This window comes from Botrytis cinerea, chromosome 6 (assembly GCF_000143535.2).
Source record: "Botrytis cinerea B05.10 chromosome 6, complete sequence".
Taxonomy (NCBI): domain Eukaryota; kingdom Fungi; phylum Ascomycota; class Leotiomycetes; order Helotiales; family Sclerotiniaceae; genus Botrytis; species Botrytis cinerea.
The window spans coordinates 1,445,718-1,460,063 of NC_037315.1; the positions used below are offsets into that span (position 1 = coordinate 1,445,718).

General features: G+C 43.1%; 7 protein-coding genes across 7 annotated transcripts; 3 read left to right on the forward strand and 4 right to left on the reverse strand.

Moving 5' to 3' along the window:
* Positions 1 to 82: 82 nt before the first annotated feature.
* On the forward strand, positions 83 to 1,318 carry BCIN_06g04200 (hypothetical protein). The gene is made up of 4 exons (XM_024693509.1): positions 83 to 314; positions 369 to 423; positions 473 to 676; positions 731 to 1,318. Exons 1-4 carry the CDS (start codon positions 210 to 212, stop codon positions 1,213 to 1,215), a joined length of 849 nt encoding a protein of 282 aa, XP_024549295.1. The 5' UTR covers positions 83 to 209; the 3' UTR covers positions 1,216 to 1,318.
* A 13-nt stretch (positions 1,319 to 1,331) lies between these two features.
* On the reverse strand, positions 1,332 to 2,726 carry BCIN_06g04210 (hypothetical protein). The gene has a single exon (XM_024693510.1). It carries the CDS (start codon positions 2,593 to 2,595, stop codon positions 1,543 to 1,545), a length of 1,053 nt encoding a protein of 350 aa, XP_024549296.1. The 5' UTR covers positions 2,596 to 2,726; the 3' UTR covers positions 1,332 to 1,542.
* A 130-nt stretch (positions 2,727 to 2,856) lies between these two features.
* Positions 2,857 to 4,121, forward strand: BCIN_06g04220 (hypothetical protein). The gene has a single exon (XM_024693511.1). The coding sequence runs from the start codon at positions 3,123 to 3,125 to the stop codon at positions 3,669 to 3,671; it is 549 nt and encodes a 182-aa protein (XP_024549297.1). The 5' UTR covers positions 2,857 to 3,122; the 3' UTR covers positions 3,672 to 4,121.
* A 25-nt stretch (positions 4,122 to 4,146) lies between these two features.
* On the reverse strand, positions 4,147 to 5,652 carry BCIN_06g04230 (hypothetical protein). The gene has a single exon (XM_001547116.2). It carries the CDS (start codon positions 5,552 to 5,554, stop codon positions 4,253 to 4,255), a length of 1,302 nt encoding a protein of 433 aa, XP_001547166.1. The 5' UTR covers positions 5,555 to 5,652; the 3' UTR covers positions 4,147 to 4,252.
* Positions 5,653 to 6,028: 376 nt separating this feature from the next.
* On the reverse strand, positions 6,029 to 8,426 carry BCIN_06g04240 (hypothetical protein). The gene is made up of 3 exons (XM_001547115.2): positions 7,861 to 8,426; positions 7,497 to 7,812; positions 6,029 to 7,388 (listed from the first exon to the last, which is right to left on the reverse strand). The coding sequence occupies exons 1-3, from the start codon at positions 8,361 to 8,363 to the stop codon at positions 6,471 to 6,473; spliced, it is 1,737 nt and encodes a 578-aa protein (XP_001547165.1). The 5' UTR covers positions 8,364 to 8,426; the 3' UTR covers positions 6,029 to 6,470.
* Positions 8,427 to 8,649: 223 nt separating this feature from the next.
* BCIN_06g04250 (hypothetical protein) lies at positions 8,650 to 11,023 on the forward strand. The gene is made up of 2 exons (XM_024693512.1): positions 8,650 to 8,848; positions 8,968 to 11,023. The coding sequence occupies exon 2, from the start codon at positions 9,270 to 9,272 to the stop codon at positions 9,780 to 9,782; it is 513 nt and encodes a 170-aa protein (XP_024549298.1). The 5' UTR covers positions 8,650 to 8,848; positions 8,968 to 9,269; the 3' UTR covers positions 9,783 to 11,023.
* A 59-nt stretch (positions 11,024 to 11,082) lies between these two features.
* Positions 11,083 to 13,461, reverse strand: BCIN_06g04260 (hypothetical protein). The gene is made up of 3 exons (XM_024693513.1): positions 13,106 to 13,461; positions 12,011 to 13,041; positions 11,083 to 11,914 (listed from the first exon to the last, which is right to left on the reverse strand). Exons 1-3 carry the CDS (start codon positions 13,308 to 13,310, stop codon positions 11,222 to 11,224), a joined length of 1,929 nt encoding a protein of 642 aa, XP_024549299.1. The 5' UTR covers positions 13,311 to 13,461; the 3' UTR covers positions 11,083 to 11,221.
* Between the last annotated feature and the right edge of the window lie 885 nt (positions 13,462 to 14,346).

Consider the following 14,346-nt stretch of genomic DNA (forward strand, 5'->3'; position numbering starts at 1 on the left):
AACACAAAGGCTTGCAGTAGGCTCAACTCGGCTCTGCTTGGTAATTGATGATTGGTCTTCAAATTCTTCCATGTACATATCTGACGGATTTTTCAAGCGCAGGAACTATGTATATTAATTTGCCTACAAAAGAGAATGACTTTTGATATTTCTTATTTGTAGTTATTTGAGAAAGATTGTCTTTCTGTCAGTACCAAGCCCAGGATTTCATGAAGTCCGAAATGAATCTTTTGTGCGATGATGATAGTTCGCATGAGGGTCCACCGTCGAAAAGGCAGAAAACAGCTGAAATCGACAGCGATGATTTCGAGAACGTAAGTTCCGTGCAAGATCCCTCTTTGCTGAAATTTTTCTTACATGATTTCAAGAAATTGACACTACCCATCGCTCTTGAGCTCGGCGAAGAATCTAGAGACCTTGAACGTAAGCTCTCAAATTCTTAGTAATGAGAAAATGCAGACTGACAAGTTAGTCAAACTTCTGACAGAATGTCTCACCTCAGTCAAATGCGATATTGCTCAACCAGCAAAATGCCAATGTCGATGCTGTCTTTATTCCAAGTACGGACACGTGGTTTTTGTACCGCACGACGGTCATCAAGATGGCGAGAGAGGTCCTGGAGAAAAATGCGCGGATTGCGTTAGTGTTGAAAGAACAGTACGAGGACAGTACGCAAGTGTGTTGCAAAAAAGTCGTAACATCAGTCTTTCATGAATCTAACTCTTCACAGTTGAGATTTCAGATCACTTGCCCCTCTCACATGAAGTGCGACATGATCTTGCGTGCCATTTTCGGGTAATTAGGGAGATTTTGAGTAAGATGTTTTCGACCAAGATTGAAGACATGAGAAAAAGGATGGCTCGGATAAAAATCGAAAGTATGCCTGTCTTACAGGAAAAAACTTCAATGCTGCTGAAAGAAATCGTGGCAATTAGTGGCCAGATAGCCGATCTAGGAAAGGAAGCAAGGCGTACATTCACTACCGTGACGAGAACCGGGGAAAACATATCAGGAGCCCTGGATGGTTCGTCGATACTGCTGAAAGAATATATGCCGAAACTTGTGCATCTGTCGAAGGGAGATACTGCTGGAGCAGAACCGTTGGAGGAGGAAGTGAAGAGATCGAAGACTGACAACGCTAGATTGGAGGCAAAGATACAGCAGCTTGGAGGAGAAAAGAGCGTGGGGAGTGGTATGGAGAGTGGTGGGACCTAAAGCGTTCCGATAAAATTCTTCACCTCGAACCGAAAATTGGATTCGTAAACAAGGGGCTAAACAACCTTCTAGATTTAGATAGAAGAAATAACAATATTGTACATTCAAACACTTGCTGCTGGCTCGGTACGAATTCTACCACATTTTTAAAGTACCAAAATGCCCATGTCTCGTCTCATAGACTCCTACCACTTATCAATATTCATTTTCACTTGACCTTCATTCCACTTCTTGTTCGTAAAAAACAATTGGTAAAAGCATCGATTACTTTAATACACACGAAACCATTCTACCTATATATCACCCAAAAACACACTCAAAACATTCCTAAACAACCGTGGCATCCTTGTTCTTCGAAAAAAGATTTTTACCCTCCGCATTCTTCCCAACCCAATAATACGGACCCTGACTTCTATCCTGCCACTCATGTTTATTCTTAACCGCAAACATACCACCCATTCCCTCCGCAAGTAACACATCTGTAATATAATGGCTTCCTCCATCACATATATATCCATCACTTCTGCGAGACCATCCATAGTTTTGCGGACATCCAGTATCCAATTTTCCGAGTTTTCCCAAAGCCCAGGATTCTTGTTCTGCGCGCTCGGCACCTTTCATATTGTTGATTGTGGGTTGACGACTGGCCATTTTGATATCCATGGGGGTATTGAGAATGCTGCGGATGCTGGGCATGCTTTCGATCTGCTTGGAAGGGCTTATGCTGGCTTCTTTTATGGTTGACATGGATGAAGCCATTCGGGACTGGTCTCGGTTGAGGAGTGTGGGCTGGGAAATACTGGAGTCACGTTGGAGAAATGTTTGGCGATTAGATGGTGATTGCAACATTATTGTTGGTTGACGAGAAACATCACGTTTTAGCTCGGTGGCACCGTCAAATGGCTTCAAAGAACTTCCGTGGCCTAGAGTATCAGGGGATGTGGCAGTATATTTGATTGTATCACGAGATGGTGTGTAAGAGGATGGAGCTTTGGATAGGCCTCTGAGAGTTGCTGCATGTGAAGGTCTAATAGACGGTTGAAGCGATGAATTTTGAGATGCGCCCCTTAAGGTTGCAGCGTGAGAGGGTCTTAACGTTGGTTGAGTATATGTAGTCTGAGATGGACCTGTAATAGTTGGAGTTTGAGAGGGTTTTACCGAGGGATGGTGAGACTGGTTTTGACTAGTGGAAGATGGTGACTTAGAGAGGGCCTTGGAAGATTGAGATGGAGAGCGGCTAGTGGACGGATGAAGCTGGTTAATACTCCGAGTAGAGGCGTGAGCCGAAGGTGTGTGTGATTCTCTGCCTGTCACTGAAGCTGTTGGATAAAGTTGACTAACGCCACGGCCAGGACCAGTAGGCGGTGCTTCAGAAGTCATGATATCTAATTTGGAAGGAGATGGGTGAGAAGAAATAGAATGTTCGAAGTGTGTTCAAATTTATTCTGTCAGTGTTTGAGTGTATTCTTCTATGTTGATAGAAAAATGAAAGTTTGAAGGTGAAAGAGAACTTAGAGGGTACTTTTATAGACATGAGAGAATCTTTAAAAGAGAGTTCAATAATTTTATTCACCTTCGAAAGTAGGATTTATTTTCACTGAATTGTGAATGGCATTCTGCTCAACTTCTTTAATAATTTTTGTCTTTTTCGAATAATCGACATAAGTGGAAGTCATCTGAAAACTACAGACAACAATTATTCACCATGGAAACTTTCTGCGTGTAACAACCACAGCTCATATCAGGCAACTATGAATACTTACACCAATTCTCTTATCCACTTAATATATGTAAAAACCAACAAAAAAACAAACAAAAGAGGTGAATGGAACGCCAAGGTATTTTTGCATAGCTCGACTACATCAACCATTCAAAACATTTCAAAAGAAACAAATAGGCAAAACAACATGGACGACGCCGTATATAATAAAAATGATGACACAAACATCTCTCTCGTCGTCAACGCAACCCTCATAGACATCTACAACGGCGAGACAATTACCGTCCACGAAGGCCAGCCATGGGCCTACAAGTTCTCTATTCCCCAATGGCCGGAAAGCGAGAATATACTAATCGGACGCGGAGAAGTCGAACTCCAAATCGGCATGGGATATATGTTACACGGACACCTCTCAATCAACGAAGGCAAAAACTGGACACGCACTGCATTCGAAGTCGACGATGCGGTAGAATTATGTAGGACTGCTAGGGAAGAAGAAAAGCGTCCAGAATTTCGTCTTTCTGGTTTCGTGCTCGAGGCTAAGAATGGGTGGATCACTTTAGGTTGGGAGAGAAATGATGATGACGTGGGAAATTTTGCATGGGTGTATGTGAGGGTTCGGTGGGAGACGGCAAATGAATATATGCTGTTTAAACAGTATTATGTGGAGGGCTATATGAATGGGTATGATCGCATGAAGGACTGGGTTGCGACTTTAGTCACTCTTGCTCCTTGAGTAGTAATCGAAACTGGATGGGAAAATTGAGGCTGGGTATGGCTTTAATCTGGGCATATTGCGGTGGTCTATCACTGGCCGACCACACGAGTCGTTTTTTTTTCATGCTGACTTAATATTCTCTTGCTAAGTATTATCAAAGTCCTTTGTAATTTATCGAAACTGAAGCTCTCAAGGCGTGAAATCTTCGATATTACGGAGGTGAAATGAAGGCCGTTTTCGCACAAACATAACTGTTATTGAGAAGTAACATTTTCCCAGAGAACTTTAAAGTTCAACCCACAAGAGGCGCTCATTGAACTTTGCATCTAATGTCTCTGGGTCTGATATTCCACCACATGGCGTGCGAAGGGTTATAGGAACAACTCGCTCTGCGCAACTTAAAAGCAGCAAAGAGCAATCATCATAATATCATGGTGACATTGTAGTCAATAGGGATGATTCGAAGCATGGCACAAAGAAGTTATCTCACATCTGACTAGTATTTTAAGCTTTTACGCCTGTGCAGGCCAAAATGGTATCGATATGGTATTCAGATGCGTCCCTTTTGCAGCCCACACTTTGAACTTCCTGGGCTGCTATTATTTATCTTTTTCTTCTTCTGATAGCCACGTTAAAGCGCTCAAAGCATATGCATCTATACCTACTTGCATCGTAGGAAAAATTTGTGGAGCGAAGAGGGAGCTGTGATTTCCTGGTATGCTCTCAGCCAATGTCCCTTCCTTTTGAGCCAGGTCCACTTTCTCGGGGGTTGTACAGCCATAGGCAAATAAAAGAGAAGGACGTTCAACAGCGGACGCAAGGATGCAAAAGTCTTCACTAAAACTAAGTCTAGGGTAATCTGCAATGTAACTTTCATCTCCAGGCCTAAAATGGCCGTGGAAAGCTTTGCCTACTCTTTCAGTAACGGACCCATCATTATAGGTTACAGGAAACGATCGAGTAGGAGTAATTGTCGGTTCGACGACTGCATTAGATGCTGCGCTTTCAGCTTTGACAATTCGCAGAACACCGTTGTAAAGTTTCTGTCTTGTAGTCTCGTCATTTGCGCGAATATCAATTGTGATTGTTGCATCGTCGCTAACCACATTTTCTGCAGTAGTCGAGCCAGAAATGAAACTTGCGCACGTAACGACTGCATGTTCACTAGGATGAACTTCCCTGGAAACGAGGGTCTGTAGCCTCATGACGGCACTAGACGCCATGACAATGGGATCTATAAGACGCTCAGGCATAGAAGCATGTCCACCACGACCGTGGAAAGTCACACGGAGATTATCGCAAGAACTAGCCATCGTACCGGGTCGGATACCAATAACACCAGCTCGGGCTGGAACGACATGCCCACTGAAGACTACATCAGGAATAGGAATGTTGTGTTTCTTAGAATCGTATAGTCCATCGTCGACCATACTTTGAGCGCCTGTCCCTCGTTCTTCGGCAGGCTGAAAGATGAGAACGATAGTTCCATGCCACGAATCCCGAGCAGATACCATTAGTTCAGCGTATGCCAAAAGACATGTAATATGCATATCATGACCACATGCATGCATTACCGGCTGCTCTTTTCCATGAACATCGACGACTCGCTTTGTGCTGGCATATGGGAGACCAGTTCGTTCTTCTATAGGAAGAGCATCCATGTCGGCCCGTGAGAGCACAATGGGGCCGGGACCATTATGCAAAACTGCGGCAACGCCATAACCCCCAATGTTCGTCTTGATTTCAAAGTCTGACGAAATTTGTGAAAGACGATTGACTATGGTGGCCGATGTTTCTATCTCTTGGTTGGAAAGTTCGGGGTTCGAGTGGAAGTGTTTGTACAACGCTTCATAAGATGAGAGCTCAGGCCGGTGGGCATTCAGAATGTCGGTCAGCGGCATGATGGAAGGGTATTATGAAGATATCTCCCGTGAAATGGTTTGTTTGATTCACCTGGAAGAAATGTATCTCACGAGTCACTTGCTACTTCGACCATCCCACCTAGTTGACCACATAGGTGGCCAATGCTTTTTGATCACGCGTTTTCGAACAAATCCTTCCAAAATGAATTGGGATTTCTCTTTTATTCTGTCAATCAGGGCCCGTAGTGGTGGGTTTCCCATATTATTCATCTTTGAGAAAGGAATAGACGTGCCAGAAACTCTCATAGCTGAAAATCTTTTGTGAGAAAGCTAAAAATCCTCCTGTCAACTGTCTGAAACTCCCGCCGTTGAGACTCACCAAAAATTCATCAAGTCAATAGGCGAAAACGCAATATCACTTCTTGGTCAGACCAGATATCATCTTGCGGACTCGGTCAACATGTCTTACCATGAGTTATTTTCCGAATGTTTCAGTCGTTATGGCTTTTTCAATAGGTTTATCTCGTTATTTCACTAAAAATATGAGAATCACGACCAATTTTCTCGATCCCTGAAATATTGAAAGCAGTTGACTAGGAATTTTCGAGGTCAAACATATAGCATATACACATTCATGTTCATCTGTTTCAACGATTGAAGGTTATCGAATCGACGATGCGGGAGACCATAATCCTATAGTTGAGAGCTAAAACTGGAACAAGACTTCTGGGTTGCCCTAAATCATTCCAATGAATTGCATCGCATTTCTACACACAGCCTATCGACTTTTAAATCACTAGATGAGACAGTAAAGCCATGTTTAAAACTCAAATTGAGGTTTACTCAATGCAATAATGCAGGAAGGTAAACTTTGCGCAGAATTGTCTCATTTGAAAATTATGTACGCTGGAGTTATACCCCCTATAACAGTCCTCAATCCATATACAATAGTAAATCAAGCATTAATATCTATGTTCATCTTAGTTTGGGCGTCCTCTTCACCAGCGGAAGGCTGATTTAAGCCATCTAGAAATACTGGTGGCAAACATGACCAACTACAACCTTTCCGCATCAAAGGTACCAACTTCTCGACAATATCCCTCTCATTAACTACACGTGCGGGTGTAGGACCATTCGCTGAAGCCGCGTCCATACGTTCTCTCTTAGATACCTTCTCAATCTCCCACCATTCTATCCATTCCGTTCGAGGAACGATAAAATTGGTGCCACAGATAGTACACAAGGTTGGCCCAGAATAATTGACGTCTTCCGCTCTTCGAAGTAATGATGGAAGACGGGGCGGGACGTATTCCATGTGAGATTCGAGGCGTGTGAATTCAGGATGTCGAATGCAAGATTGCAAAGCTTTCTCTATCAGACTCTGAACGCGAGACTGTACCGCAGGAGGCTGCGGAATATCACCTAGGTTTGCAATAGGCAGTTGAATGTGCCTTCCCACGCCATTCCATTGAGGATCAGAAGGGAGCATAGGCCCTTTTATAAGCTGCCCAAAATTGTCAAGGAATCTGACTTCTGTTCTACATTGATAGGACAAGGAACACTTCTCGTCGCTCAAGATTGATGTAGCTGGCTGAGGTATAGTGCCTTGGTGCCGCTGGTGAGATCTATGATCGGGCGTATCACGATTCCAAGGCAGGGGCATAGCATCTTCTGCAGCGAAATATTCTTCAGTGAGATATGCTGGAGAGGTTAAGGGTGATCCGCGCCTTAGATCAATCTCAAAGTGTGGTGCACCATTCTCAGTGCTCTCGGGTCTTGCAATCGGGAGGTAGAATGGATTCGGATGTAGTTGGAAGTCATACAATCTTCCAGTCCTGCCACTTTCATATAATGGCTGTGGATTAGAATCGATCTATGAGGTGTTGTTAGTGGTTATTTTGAGTACAGTAGATTTGTTAGCAACATGGCCTCATCATTTTTCGCGTGATTGCCCAGAGTTTGACAAGAGGACGTCACTTACTTGTTTCGAAGTGACTCCACCGACAAGGAGGTCAAGAATTTCATAAGGAAGATATCCCAGATTGTTTTGAGCAACGTTCAAGTCTTCTAATCTTTTCAATTTTCCGATATTTGGTGGTAATTCCTGTAAATTATTGCCTCGTAAACTCAGGGTAGATAATCGATTTAGGTTGAATAACTCCGCGGGAAGTTTGACTAGCTGATTGGCCGAAAGGATTATCCTCAGATGAGGTTCGACGGCATAACCACGTACGGTTTTAACGAAACTTCCCAGGGGGCGTATTGTGGAGTTTTCAAGGTGATCAAGATCCATACGACTAATCATAATTAGCCAGAACTGTGAAGATAGAATAGTCTTCACCTACGACAGATCAATGTATTCTTGTCCATCTTCAAGGCACTTTTCAATCCTTTTCTGTGCATGAATATCCCTAGGAGTATTGACTAAAATTCTTGATTTGAGAGGCGACGGCACAGGAATTGACCATGCCTTCTTTTCGTTCTCCATAACTAAATCTTCTACATCCGTACCATCACTACCCATGAACACCCCGCTGTCAACTTTCTTATTCAATGTTCTCTTGTTTCTTACGGGAACTTTACAATCCAAAGGCTCATCCTCAAAGGCTGAATCGGAAGCTAGCTGTTGATCAAACCACGGTCCCCTAAATTTCTGCTTTCGTCGTGTTCTCTTCTGTGAGTATTTTTCTACCGAGGGGTCATCGTCGCTTGAAAATATCGGAGGATCGCTCGAATCAGGAGGAGGAGAATCGCGGACGCGTTTTCGCGACAAGTTTGTTTTCGTGAACGTAGAAGTAGAATATGTATTATCTCTTATCAATCGGGGTAAAGAAAGTTCGTCTGCCATATTCAACAGAGTGTGGGTGATCACTCAAGCCGTAACTTCCTTCAAGAAATCGTCAATTGTTACAAAAGATCATCAATCTAAATTGGGTAAATACCGAAGAATGAAGTGACAGGAAGTCGCGAGACATGAACCACGGACCGAGGTTGCCAAGACAGACTAGCGGCCGCAGGGTCACGCGTAGCGCGCTGTCTAGTGACTGAGAATCGCTTGAGACTGGCCGGAGAAATGATAACGAACTCCCGCCCTTGCATGTTATCTTAGCATCGACTACGGAGTACATAAGCACGATAAGATAAGATAAGATCGAATGGCACAGACTCCGCTCTAGTTCATTTGGATCATCTTTCGTCAATGCACTTCCTGAACCCTTCTCGAAATTATTATTCATGCATCATCGATTTCACCTAGAAACATTCCAGTTCTGCTGATTATCATTACTATCGCACATCTCCATTAACATACACTTCATCAGGACAACATCTTCGGTAAGCGCTGTGTTAATCGTGCCAATCAACTCAGTCATCACTTTCCTGTTGATGGTCATCTGAATCATGCATCACGTTGCCTAATACAAGTGCGCTAATCTGATGCTCGTTCACTTTAGTACTATGTATGGCATATCCACCATCCACCCATCTACCACATATGCCAGTCTGAGACAACAACATTTACGAATCGTTAGAAGTGGCTATACATATTTAGTGAACCAATAGCTCTCGTTCGTTCCTAGCCTTTACAAATTCACCTCCTCCATCAACACTTCAGGGCTGTGCTTTCTCCAACTGCTTCGACAATTTAACCTTACTCTAATAACAACCACAAGAGAGACACGCCAGCAACTTCCTCGCGCTCCATAGGAAGACAGACACAACATCGTAAATACCGCTGCGACAAAACAGTGCCAATATGTGCACTACTTATTTCTCCACCTATATTAACTGCAATCATCGTCCTTTCCGGCGCACGCGATGCCCTCTCTATAAACAAGATCCTCGAGCCTGTACCCGCAAAGTTGAAGTTCTCACAGACGACGGCCTTCTCTGCCCAGCGTGTTTCGATGAGGTCGTTTGGGTTCGATCCAACGGTGAATGGGATATCGTAGAAACGCCAGATGGTGATCTTGCAAAAGATGATTGGGTAGAGGTTGTACGAGTGGGATATGATTGGAAAGAAAATAGTGAACCGAAAAATGCGAAACCTCTTGTCAAGCGGGATAAAGCACCTGTGCTCTCTGAAGTCGACGGCACAAAGCCAGTATCCAAGAAAACAATCGAGAAGTCGAATCAGCAATGGGAGGAGACTCTAGGAAAGCAAGCTCCTCGTTTGGTGGGGCGCCCAGAAGAAGCAATACCAGACTCCCAGAGGCTATCCAATAGTACACAAAGCTTGCCCAAGTTCTCAAAATGGTCCAACGAATAAACGAGTATAACGACGGCCCATGGTGGCTCTAAAAACACCGTGTGCCCTAATCATGAATTCAGATTAATTCGATGGACTATGGATTGCCTTGGCTTCGAGACTTTACAAAAAAATACCAATGTGTTTCACATTGACGATACGTCAGGAACTAACCAGGGAATCACAAAGTATTTGTTCTAGCTCACTCGTATGGCATACCAAAAACGGTGAACGGGCATTATGACTAGAGACGCGTCCAGAGCCTAGTCGTACTCCTTGCGTCAAGATATGATGAAAGAACTGGAGCCCTGATACTTCTTAAGCAGTCATTCAGACTTTCAAAACTCCGACATCACATTTTCTCTCAGTGATATTTTCCACCCACCTAAACTACCCATCGACAATACAAGCAACATCATCCGATCATATAATAATCATGTACTTTTGGCCTCCTAAATCACTCTGAAGCCGACAAGAAGCTACGATCGGCGCATTTCAAAAAGAATATGCAAAATTATCTTCGGCAGATATATGATATGATGATTTTCCTTCCATCTAAAAAAAAGGTTGTTGAGAAAAAATCGCATACTTCCAACTCTCCTTCTTTGAGTCAACTGCAAAATGCATATCTCCACCTAATACACAATGGTTGTCAACTTGTCTCATTAGACTCCTCCCAGAAATCGCCTCGAAGCAGGCTTTTTATCAAGGCCATATGAGATTGTCTGATTCGTTCTTGAAGAAGTAACGTAACTTATCAGGTCGGTAGTCTCTGATACATCTTTTCTGGATGTGGCCATGTTGCAAGCCAAGACATTTGCGGTGAATTCTAAGGTATCTATTCCTCATGTTGAGCCCGATGGCGAGGATGTATGAAGAGGACTGCAATGTTCTCAAAGATGCAAAATGTGTGGAGGTTATCAGTTTTTGGGGTCAATCTTCCTAAATGATTTTGTTTCGCGAAATCTCCTGCATAACGATTTGAAGATGTTTATTGATTTGGACTTGAATTGACGCATAATTTATGGCTTTGTGTAGTAATTTTTGGAATCTCTCGACAACTGATTATCTCACTGGTTAAAAACAGGATGATTTGGTATAGCATGATTCATGTTCTCATGTAGTATTCTGTCTTAAGATATTTACTGGCTTAGCACTGGTTATAGAATATAGTCTCTCAAATCAACGCTTTAGTCAATTATATACATAGTAAAAAAAGATTCGAATCACACTTTCAGCAAAATATCACGGCGCTGAATACATGGTGCTTGATAACATGGAAAAATTAAACATATTTAGAAATGATTGTGATTCCGTATTATGCATAAACGCGATAGATTCTATTTATCTGACTGTTCTATTCCATAATCTATCTACAAAAGAAATTATGATACATAAAGCACTTTACGTTCCATGTAATTTTCCATACTCATCCCATCCCCTTCCTCCATTCCCGCCCTTCACAAAATCCACCCCACAACCCCCATCAGCACACCCATCACAATTCCACCCTTCAGCCCCCCGCAATGCGAACTCCCACCCCCTGTAAAAACAGACAGCGGAGTTCCCGTTCCCATTCCACCTCCTAGAATCGTAAGATTATATACAGAAGATGAAGTTGTTGAGCTGGACAGCGTGGTAAGAGTTACGGGTGGTAGAGCGGTAGTTTGGGTTTCGGATTCGAATTTGGTGCCGGTTGCAGTTTGAGAGGGAAAGGGCGGGGATGGGGGTGGGGTGATGGAATCTGTGCTGGATGGGTTTTCAGGTGTTGTGCTTTCTGTACTGGTTGTGCTGGCTATATTTATGGTTTCTGGGGGCGTGGGCATGGATGGTGGAGTTGTAGGTTCGGTGCTTGAGGAAATGATAATCGAGGCGGAGAATAGGGGGGTGGATTGAATGGATTTAACAGACTCGGAAATCGCAAGACTCGAGAGCTGAGAAATCTCAGAGACTTTAGAGACTTGGGTGGTTTGAGCCGTGCTTGTTGCTGTTGTGGATATAGCAGCGATGGAAGTTGTCGAGGCGGCCAGTGTGGAGATCGATGCTAGAGGCGCGGAGATAGAGATAGAGAAAAGGGATTCTAAGGCGGTACTGATGATTGTACTAGTCTGTATCAAGGTAGTCTTATGGATGTTGGGTGTGTATGTTTTGGTCTGTAAGTGGATTAGCCACTCTTCGAATAGTTGATGATGTATGGAGAAGCCGAAGGTAGTGCAAGGATACTAGAAGGGGGATGAAATCATAAATACCTCATGAGTATGAGTATTTCTACTAAATGGCATATATATTATAGTTGTGGATGTCACCAGTGCACAATACGTTCGTGTAGAGGCATGTTCCAATGTGGAGTTGGATTTATGGCCGGAAGTAGAATTGGAGCTAGATCCATTTCCATGTCCATGTCCATCTTCATTGCTCTCTTTAGGCCCAAATTTATGTCCTGAAGAATCTTTAGTTCCTTTTGATTCATGTCCAGAATATGAGTACGCGGAGCTAGAGTTGTCCTTCGAGTTGGAATTAGATGCTGAGTATTTCGAGCCAGAGTCTTCTCCGGAGCTAGAATGAGATGAAGATTGTGAGTAATGGGTTTTCTTGAAGTCTGCTTCAGAGGACGAAGATGAAGATGAAGAATTGAAGCCATAGCTATGTTTCAAACTAGAATCTTGGAACGTCGACTTTGAGCTGGATGTGTTGTTAGACGCGGAAGTCCCTTTGAAACCCAAGCTCGTGGGTTTAGACGAGCCGGATATATCTTTGGGTGGCTTATCAAGGTAAACGGCCAGAGATGACAAATTGCTGGTTGATTTTGATCCATCTGAGCTTTTCGTCTTAATGTTAGACCCGTTTGCAGCACTCACACACAGATATTCGGTCTTTGTGACTACAGCACTACAAGCCGACAAACTAGTCTCCAGGACTACAGACTTCGAAGTTTCTTTACTCTCTAACTTTGTTGTCAGCGTTTCCGTTGAGTTAAACTTTTCGGTCCCTTCATTTTTGCCACTTTTTGAGGATTTTGTACCACTGTTGTTTGAATCTGAGTTCGCTGGATCATCGCTATTAAAATCATCATTTCCATAGCTAGACTTCTTAACGTGAGCGCTGACTCTTCTGCGAAGTTCGCTGCCTGGCTGAGAATTTTGCAGACCAACTATAAGAAAGATATCGGATACTGTTTTAAAATTCTTGGAATCAACCATGAGTATAGAGAAATATGATTCCGCTGTAGTTAGAGTGTCGCGTGGAACCCATTGGTACATCCCATAGTTTGGAATTTGAGCTATGCATCCAATTAGTGCTGACTACTGAGAGTATACGCATCCAAGGGATCTTAGGAACCATACTCCCAATAGCAAATATAGAAGCGCTAGCATCCTCCGCTCCTGCTGGAACAAGAAACAAAGAAATTGGGCCAGTGACTGAATCGGTAGACCAGGATATCCGATTTGGAAGGCCAACAGAAACATGACCCGCCGACTCGGGGAGTAGGAAATCAGCCTTCGCAAAGTTTGACGCAAGAAAGGCGATGGAGAAGGCCGGAAATCGCATGATGTTAAAATTAAATCTATGGTACAAGAGTTTCTGGGTGAACGTGTCTTTAGACAATAAAATAATAAGTGTGATTATAGTTACCAACGAAAGAACATATTATAAACTAAAATAAGGAGTGACCAGCAACAAGAGCGAGTTACAGCACAGCTGAAAGAATGTAAGGGAGGATAAAGACGAAAACAGTTTCTAATCATTGCAATAATTTATAGATCATTTCGAAAAACGCCGGCGGTACGTTCGAAACTTAGAATTCCTGAGAATCAGGTATATGATACAAGCCCTTATTGGAGGATCAGATCTGTGAAGTATGAATGGTACAATCCTCCAGGGGTCTGGAGTATTCTAAACGCGGGGTTATTTGGCAGGCTTACCCACTTTCCAAAAGATTATGGCAACTAACTTGTATTTCAATAAGTGCAATTGCTCCGACATACGAGCAAATTCATTTCGAATTCATACCGTATAGTAAAAGGATAAAAACTACAAAGATTCCTCTGGGGGTGCGAACAAGTTGCTGCCAATATTGCAACAGAAAATAATATTTGGTCCAAGTCCGACTTGAGTTGTGACCACACACAAAACATGACCGCAACGTCCCGATCGTTTAGCAAAGGGGTAGGAATGGATGGACTACATCGACAATCAAGCATGATATTTACGTTAGATCAAAACAGAATGAAAGATGGGACGGAATATCAAACGATGTATTGTGCCTCCTTGCAAGGTGGAGTCCTCATCCTTGGCCTATCTCACATCTGAAACCTGAAAGGGAAGATCTCATAACTACGCCAGGATTCATCGCATCATCTTGAGACCCACGAGCTTGATTCCAACTTTAATCTTCCGGTAATAATGAGCATTTCAGGATACGTGGATTGTAGATAGCCAGCTTCGCGGCAATGACATCACAATATGTGGTTGCACTGTTTTTCAATCGGTCAATGAAACCGAAAAAGAAAGAAAAATTGCGAGCTGTATGTTCAAGCCTTAATCCTGTCTGCTTGACTACTCGAGTGCAAGTGTGTTGTGAATG

Excerpts from the sequence above, each read along its gene's own strand:
- BCIN_06g04200 (XM_024693509.1), top strand. The coding sequence starts at position 210 with ATGAAGTCCGAAATGAATCTTTTGTGCGATGATGATAGTTCGCATGAG. Across the intron at positions 315-368 it reads ACAGCGATGATTTCGAGAAC|AAATTGACACTACCCATCGC; the intron begins GTAAGTTCCGTG and ends CATGATTTCAAG. Across the intron at positions 424-472 it reads AGAATCTAGAGACCTTGAAC|TCAAACTTCTGACAGAATGT; the intron begins GTAAGCTCTCAA and ends CTGACAAGTTAG.
- BCIN_06g04210 (XM_024693510.1), bottom strand. The coding sequence starts at position 2,595 with ATGACTTCTGAAGCACCGCCTACTGGTCCTGGCCGTGGCGTTAGTCAA.
- BCIN_06g04220 (XM_024693511.1), top strand. The coding sequence starts at position 3,123 with ATGGACGACGCCGTATATAATAAAAATGATGACACAAACATCTCTCTC.
- BCIN_06g04230 (XM_001547116.2), bottom strand. The coding sequence starts at position 5,554 with ATGCCGCTGACCGACATTCTGAATGCCCACCGGCCTGAGCTCTCATCT.
- BCIN_06g04240 (XM_001547115.2), bottom strand. The coding sequence starts at position 8,363 with ATGGCAGACGAACTTTCTTTACCCCGATTGATAAGAGATAATACATAT. Across the intron at positions 7,813-7,860 it reads CAAGAATACATTGATCTGTC|TCGTATGGATCTTGATCACC; the intron begins GTAGGTGAAGAC and ends AATTATGATTAG. Across the intron at positions 7,389-7,496 it reads GTGGAGTCACTTCGAAACAA|ATCGATTCTAATCCACAGCC; the intron begins GTAAGTGACGTC and ends AACACCTCATAG.
- BCIN_06g04250 (XM_024693512.1), top strand. The coding sequence starts at position 9,270 with ATGTGCACTACTTATTTCTCCACCTATATTAACTGCAATCATCGTCCT.
- BCIN_06g04260 (XM_024693513.1), bottom strand. The coding sequence starts at position 13,310 with ATGCGATTTCCGGCCTTCTCCATCGCCTTTCTTGCGTCAAACTTTGCG. Across the intron at positions 13,042-13,105 it reads TTCTATATTTGCTATTGGGA|CTCAAATTCCAAACTATGGG; the intron begins GTATGGTTCCTA and ends TTGGATGCATAG. Across the intron at positions 11,915-12,010 it reads GAAATACTCATACTCATGAG|ACCAAAACATACACACCCAA; the intron begins GTATTTATGATT and ends ATCCACTTACAG.